This window comes from Aegilops tauschii, chromosome 7 (assembly GCF_002575655.3).
Source record: "Aegilops tauschii subsp. strangulata cultivar AL8/78 chromosome 7, Aet v6.0, whole genome shotgun sequence".
Lineage (NCBI taxonomy): Eukaryota > Viridiplantae > Streptophyta > Magnoliopsida > Poales > Poaceae > Aegilops > Aegilops tauschii.
In genome coordinates, this window is record NC_053041.3 from 330,779,157 (window position 1) to 330,787,052 (window position 7,896).

The window sequence follows — 7,896 nt, forward strand, 5'->3', positions numbered from 1 at the left end:
CTCCTAGAAGATGAACCAGAGATGGCTCTGATCCGGTCAACCATCTATCAACAAGCCCTGCGTCGATTCCATGCCTGAAATGCCAGAGGCCGAGCATTTTAGGAAGGCGACCTTGTGCTCCGAGTGCACCAGAAACGGCCTCACAAGCTAGCTCCGGCCTGGGAAGGGCCCTTCATCATCACCAAGGTGCTCCACAACGAGGCGTATCACCTTTACAACATAGCCAAGAAAGATGATGAGCCACGCTCGTTGAATGCGGATCTGCTCCGCCATTTTTATACCTAAACACTCGGATCGACGTTGCTTATCAAAGACATGATTTTTGCAGTATCTTAATGATTGTTTTCACATAAGCATGTGTGTTTAAATCCCCCAGTGGGTGGCTTAGCTGCGAACCCGATTCGCCTAAGTTTCAAAAACACTCCGAGTGAAGAGCAACCCTCTCACTTGGGGGCTTAGCCGCAAACCCAATTCGCCTAAGTTTCAAAAACACTCTGAGTGAAGAGCAACCCTCTCACTCTGGGCTTAGCCTCGAACCCAATTCGCCTAAGGTTCAAAAACACTCTGAGTGAAGAGCAACACTCTCTCTCGGGGGCTTAGCCGCGAACCCGATTCGCCTAAGTTAGAAAACAAACTCCGAGTGAAGAGCAACCCTCTCACTCGGGGGCTTAGCTATGATCCCGTACTCGCCTAAGTTTCAAAAACACTCCGAGTGAAGAGCAACCATCTCACTCGGGGGCTTAGCTGCGAACCCGATTCGCCTAAGTTACAAAACCAACTCCGAGTGAAGAGCAACCCTCTCACTTGGGGGCTTAGCTACGACCCCGTACTCGCCTAAGTTATGAAACGAACTCCAAGTGAAGAGCAATCCTCTCACTCGGGGGCTTATCTGTGATCCCATACTCGCCTAAGATTCAAAAACACTCCAAGTGAACGGCAGCTGTGGGGACCCCGACTCATGAGTCGAGATCACCGAATGCACGTGTACAGTGATCCGAAAGATCAATGCTCACTGAGCACACAGATGCTGAATAACAAGAGTCTTACATCCAAACATACCGTCTCACACAAATTATGACCATTATGGTCAAGTCTTACATAGATAAGCCTCACGGTTGAACATCGAATAAACTCAAATAGCGAAAGTCTTTATAGATAAGTAGAACCCATGCCTTCTGCCTTAACCCTACAGGCATTCTGACTAGGAAAGCATCCTAGTTCGCATGTTCGTCTCCGAAGAACTCTTCCTCAAATTCCTGCTCTTCCATGCCTGGCCAATTAAATAACCAGTGGCAAGCCAATGAGTACTTTGAATGTACTCGCAAGCAACCCATGACATAGGTAAATTTTTGCAGAAAGCTAATTTTATTGTGCTATGACATGTTCAACAACTGGTAAATCATGCATCATATGAATTCAAGTAACTATAGGGACTGGTTACAGATATCAATATAAAGGGAGTGGGCTTCAACCCAACTCAATCATGTCAAGTCCTTTGACTTGACCCAAGTAGTTCTTCCCACTTATCCAAACACACACATTGGTTTGTAAACAAGTGGACGTAGCCCAAGAGAGGTTACCCAACTGTCCTCGATCGTGGACACGGCTATTCGAATAGTTTTACACTCTGCAGAGGTTGCACACTTTACCCACAAGATCTGGGGAACTTCCGTGCCATCCACGACCCGCGGTACCGCAAGTACCCGGGGTAAGCACCCGATCATTATCTCTCCCTAGACGACACTAAAATAGAGTCCACTCGATTGGTAGCAACCCCCGTGCCCAACATTTCTCATCTTAAGATTTTGGAGCCACGCTCCCATATTCCTCACATACCACAAGCACGGGGTACCAACGGTGTGTCCGGTGCCCTGTAAAAATAGTCATGGCCGCCCTACCTGGCATGACCCCGTCCTGAGAGTGAGCTCATGTCACCCCCATCACTAGTAATGTGGGCACCATGCTAGTATCGGCCTAGGTAATCAATAATGCCCTTTCCCATATAAGGGTAGAGTGGTTGCGCATGTAAGGTTGGAGTAACGATCGCAACTTAAACCAATCCGTTTTGAAAACAACACACACACTTGCCTCGGTACACCACTTCGTCATCAAGTGGTTACCCAACCCATTATCTCCCTCGGGCATAAGTGGCACCCGATGGGGTTTTCGAAAAGTTTTTGAAAACAATCTTGCTTCCATCACCATGCATATACCCATCCCCTTTTGCGTAGCTCTACTTAGCATCCTAGCTACTCCCACTCGCATAAGCCTCATAGAAAGGTAGGGTCATGCAAGTATCAACGAGAAAAAGTAACAGAGTAACCCACCAAAGTGGTACCCTCCCATCATGATTCCGGTGCAACAACAACAAGTGCTATATGACATGCATAAAAAGGTTTCACGGTATGGTCAAAGGGATGCTTGTCTGGCTCAGCAAACTCTTCTAGGCCTTCAAAGTCTTCTAGTCCAACTCCTTCGTCAGCGACGCAATCTATCGTCGCAAAATAACAACGAGAAAATAAGGCAATAGCAAAACAAAAAAACCAAAGTTCTCAGAAAAATATCAACTAATTTTTGTTAAATACTAGAGTGTATTCTAAGAATGATAAAATTTCTAGTTTTCGATTTGGAGTCATGGAAATAGTGCTATAAATTTTCAATGACAGGCCTAAATGCTCAAATTCAAATTTAAATTTGAACAGTGAAGAAAAGTTTGTTTGGTAAGAGTTAAAATTGCACCATTAAATAGGTGGGATTATTACAAGAATTTGGGATTCGAATTATTGCATTTCGATTATTATTTAATCACGTGGAATTTTTGCAAGTTTAACAGAAAAGAAAAAGGAGAAGGGGCACTGTGCCTGCTGGGCCAGAACAGCCGCAGCGCAGTAGGCCCAGCCAGAGAGGCAGCCCAGCGCACTGGTGCACGCGCACGCGCCAGGTTTAAACCTGAGGGGCGGGGCCCAGGCGTCAGCGAGAGAGAGAGGGGCGATGGAGAGGAGAGGCTGACAGGCGGGGCCCGCCTGTCATCCCTAACCCCGAGTCCAGACGGCCGGCGAGCTCGTCGGCGATGATGCAGGGCACGGTGAGGTCAGGCGAGGGCACGGCTGGACTCAGAGTCGAGTTGCCGTTCTGGTGGTGTCACCGGGGTGGCCTGGTTTGTCGGCGACGAGGAGGTACAGTCGGAGGAGCTTCGGGTGGCGGCGATTCTGGCCGTTTCCGGCAGCTATAGAGAGGGGAAACAGGGGGAAATGATCAGTGGAGTGCGGGGGTTCTAGATCGGGGCTTAGGAGCAGCGGGGAGAGCTTCTACCGTGTGGATGACGGCGAGCCGCCACGGCGGAGCTCGAGCTCGAGAGCTTCTGGAGAGGAGCGGGTGGTTTAGGGGGTGATTAAGGAGTGAGAGAGCGAGTGGTGAGGAGAGGAGGGCTCGGGGAGGCCTTTAAATAGGCGAGCGGCGGTCCACCAAGGACTCGTGCACGGGCGAGCTTGTTGCCGTCGCTGCAGGCCAACGTGGCTCGTGTGGGCGTGTCTGTGGCGTTCCTGTGGTTGGTCCAGAGCGAGCGGAGTGAAGAAAGAGAGAGAGAGAGCAGGGGAGGGCCAGAGGTGCGGCGCATGTGAGGCCTCTCATCGGAGCTCTCGGTCGGCCGGCGCGCGTGCGAGCAGGGGAAGCAGGAGGGAGAAGGAGGAGGGGGACAGGGGTTTAGCGTGTCGCAAATGCCGAGGCACCTCGTCGGGCGTGCTGGGGAGGCCCGAGGTGGCCGGAGCTGGTTAGCAGGGGCGGCTACAGTGCATGGCCGTACTGTAGCGCGCTTTGGAGCATGCAAATGGCATGCCATGGCATTTTATATGCCTTGTCGGCACGACCACTGACGTCTGGCTACCCTATGGGGCAGTAAAGAAGAGGGGAGGGGCATTGGGTGCCCTGGAGAGCCAATAGGAGAGGAGTGGGGCTGAGAGAGAGGGGAAATGGGCTGTCCAGAGGGGTAAATGAGGTGGTTTCAAACCTCAATCATTGAGCTGAGATGCAGCCATAGTTACTGGTGGTAGAAGACGGTCAGGAGCAGCTATTGTACAAAGTTGAGCCCATGGAGATTAGTGGAAGAGGTCAAAAATGGAACTTTGGTAAAGTGGCAGAAAGTGTTTGTTGCTGGTTTGAGTAAGCAAATGAATTTCATTTGACATGAGACTCCACAGGGTGAAATGGCACTTATAATTAGGGCCTTCCACCAATTTTGGGCTCATTTGGGCAAAGTTGCCAATGCAACTTTTGTAAACCCTAGAAATCAACAGAAATGCATTTACCAAGATCTAGCCATGCAAAACCATTCCCCTTGATGCACCACTTGGTGTAGTGTCCTTATTTGGGGTTGTGAGCATGTCCACAATGTTTGGGGTAATTTGGAAGAAGTTGGTAATGTAAAGTTGGCCAAGTTTGGTTGTTGACATAAAGGGTTTTCGGGCACTATTGTGAACCAAAACAATTTTGATTGAGATGGAACTTTGCAACAACATCACATTATGCATATGAGACTTGCTAGAATTTTCCTGGATTTATTGGAAAATATTTCTTGTAGAAATATTTCAAATACTTGAAATGGACCGAAATGGTTTTGGAGGGTTTTGCCTAATATTTTGAACATGACCATTTGTTGAAAATCTTGTATATGGAAAATATATGCCCACTGAGTTTCCCTGATTTTTCTCAAATATTTTTGAAGCTTTAAAATAATTTTAACCTATTAAAGACCATTTTTGGCCTTAAGAAAAAGCCTTTAAATAAAATAGGAAAATAACTTTTAAAATTATATTTTTGTGGTTTATGGGAGTCCTATATCTAATAGGTTTCAAATACTCTTTGAAATATTTTTCATACCCCAAATCAAGTACTTGTAGTGCAAACCTCAATTCAGGGGGTTTCTGGAAAACTAATTTTTGAAAATACTATTTGGCCAAATTATTTTTGTAAGAAAATACTATACTGTTCTATACACATGGCATGATCATTGGACAGAAGTTTGGGGCAAGGAGATGATGTATAGAAGGTGAAGTTATGTTGACCATAAAGAGCACTTGAAAATCACAGAGAGAGAACCAACTCCAAATAAAAGCCAAATGATGCAAAAGGTTTTTTTTGTCCAAATTTTCATGCTTTATTACTGCAAATGACATGTTACAAAATGCAGGGTGTGACAGACCTACCCCCTTACACGAATCTCGTCCCCGAGATTCCTAAACTAGGCTTAAAAGAGATCTGGAAACTCGAATCTAAGGTAGTCTTCACGTTCCCAGGTTGCTTCTGCTTCGGTATGGTTGCTCCGCTAGACCATGAAGTACTTGATAGTGCGGTTTCGAGTGCGTCGTTCTGCTTCGCCCAATATGCAGACGGGCCTCTCACGGTAGGTCAAATCAGGCGGAAGGTCAATGGCTTGGTGATCAACATCCTTGTAGAGATTGGGCTTGTCTGGAACTTGGAGACACTTCCGGAGTTGTGACACGTGGAACACGTTGTGCACATCGGATAGTTCAGTTGGTAGTTCCAACTGGTACGCAACTTTTCCTCGTCGGTCAGTGATCTTGAAGAGGCCGATGTATCTTGGTGTGAGCTTTCCTTTGACATGGAAGCGCTGGGTTCCCTTGAGAGGTGTGACCCAGAGATAGACATGGTCTCCAACTCGGAAGGTTATGTCTCGATGACGTGAGTCAGCGTAGCTCTTCTGTCTTGACTTGGCAGTCTTCAAATGCTCTCTGACAAGTTGGACTTGCTCTTCTGCTTCACGGAGGATATCGGCCCCAAAGACTAGTCCTTCTCCGGTCTCGGACCAATTGAGGGGAGTGCGACACTTCCTTCCATATAGCACCTCAAACGGTGCCATCTGAAGACTGCACTGGTGGCTGTTGTTGTAGGAGAACTCGGCGAAGGGTAGGCAATCTTCCCACTTAGATCCATATGCTAAGACATAGGCTCGGAGCATGTCTTCGAGTATCTGATTCACTCGTTCTGTTTGACCTCCAGTCTGTGGGTGGAAAGCAGTGCTAAAGGACAACTTGGTTCCCATGGCCTCTTGGAACTTCTTCCAAAACTTTGAGGTAAACTGGGTTCCTCGATCAGACACAATCTCCTTGGGAACACCATGAAGGCTTACGATTTGGTTGATGTAGAGGCTGGCTAACTGATTCCCCTTGTAGGTCGTCTTGACAGGAATGAAGTGGGCAACTTTAGTCAAATGGTCAACAATGACCCATATGGAGTCATGCCCCTTGCTAGACCTGGGTAATCCGGTGATGAAGTCCATCCCGACTTTGTCCCACTTCCATTCAGGCACCCTGAGAGGTTGTAACAATCTAGCAGGCCGCTGATGTTCAGCTTTGACTCTCTGGCATATGTCACACTTAGCGACGAAAGTGGCTATCTCTCTCTTCATGCCATGCCACCAGAATCTTTCCTTTAGGTCTTGATACATCTTGGTTCCTCCGGGGTGGATGGAATATGGGGTGTCATGAGCCTCTTGCAAGATCAAGTTCTTGAGTTCAGACTTGTTGGGTACACAAATGCGATTCCCAAACCACACAATCCCTTGCTCATCCTCTTAGAATCCTGGGGCCTTGCCTTCCTTGACCTTCGTCTTGATGCCTTCAATACTCTCGTGTCCCTTCTGAGCTTCCTTAACATCATCCACCAGGGTAGGCTTGACTTCGAGGTTGGCCAAGAATCCTGGTGCAACTAGTTCCAATACGAAGCTTTCAAGTTCCTCATACAAGGCGGGTAGCCTTTCCTTAATCATAGCGTTCAAGGAACAAGCCTTTCTGCTTAATGCATCTGCTACCACATTAGCCTTTTCGGGGTGGTATTGAACACTGAGGTCATAATCCTTGACCAATTCTAGCGATCTTCTCTGCCTCATGTTCAATTTGTTTTGAGTGAAAATATACTTCAGACTTTTGTGATCCGTGTATATCTCACACCGCTTCCCTAGGAGGTAATGTCACCATGTCTTTAGGGCATGAACCACTACTGCTAACTCAAGATCATGACTAGCATAGTTATCTTCATGAGGCCGTAGTTGTCTTCAAAGGTAAGCTATGACTCTGCCCTCTTGCATCAGAACACTTCCCAGTCCAGTTCGTGAGGCATCATAATATATCACAAAATTCCTTGTGAATATCAGGTGTGGCCATAACTGGGGTGGTGGTCAATTTCTTCTTCAGCTCCTGGAAGCTTTCTTCGCACTTTGGCGTCCACTCAAACTTCTTGTCCTTCTTCAAGAGCTGGGTCACGGGTCGGGCAATGCTGGAGAATCCTTCAACGAACTTGCGGTAATATCCCGCAAGTCCAAGGAAGCTTCTGACTTCCTTCACATTGCTCGGGGTTGGCCATTCAGTCACGGCTTGAATCTTGACGGGATCTACTGACAATCCTTCAGAAGTCAATTTATGACCCAAGAATCCAACTTCACGCAGCCAGAATTCGCACTTGCTGAACTTGGCGTACAGTTGGTGCTCTCGAAGCTTGTCTAGGACCAACCTCAAGTGTTGTTCGTGCTCTTCTTCCTTCTTCGAGAAGACAAGAATGTCATCAATGAAGACGACAACAAACTTGTCCAAATATTCCATGAAGACCTTATTCATGAGATACATGAAGTAAGCTGGGCATTGGTCAATCCAAAGGAGATGACCGTGCACTCCTACAGGCCATATCTGGTTACAAATGCCGTCTTCGGAATATCTTGGGGTCTGATTTTCAGCTGGTAGTACCCAGATCTGAGGTCAATCTTGGAGAACACCTTGGCCCCACTGAGTTGATCAAACAGATCTTCAATCTTGGGATGTGGATACTTGTTCTTGATTGTAACTTCATTGAGGGAGCGATAGTCAATGCACAAGCGGATGGTACCGT

At 47.3% G+C, this 7,896-nt stretch overlaps 1 protein-coding gene across 1 annotated transcript; it reads right to left on the bottom strand.

Annotated features, from left to right (window-relative positions):
• Nucleotides 1-7,133: 7,133 nt before the first annotated feature.
• Nucleotides 7,134-7,613, bottom strand: LOC141027139 (uncharacterized mitochondrial protein AtMg00860-like). Its single transcript, XM_073504105.1, has one exon. The coding sequence runs from the start codon at nt 7,611-7,613 to the stop codon at nt 7,134-7,136; it is 480 nt and encodes a 159-aa protein (XP_073360206.1).
• Between the last annotated feature and the right edge of the window lie 283 nt (nt 7,614-7,896).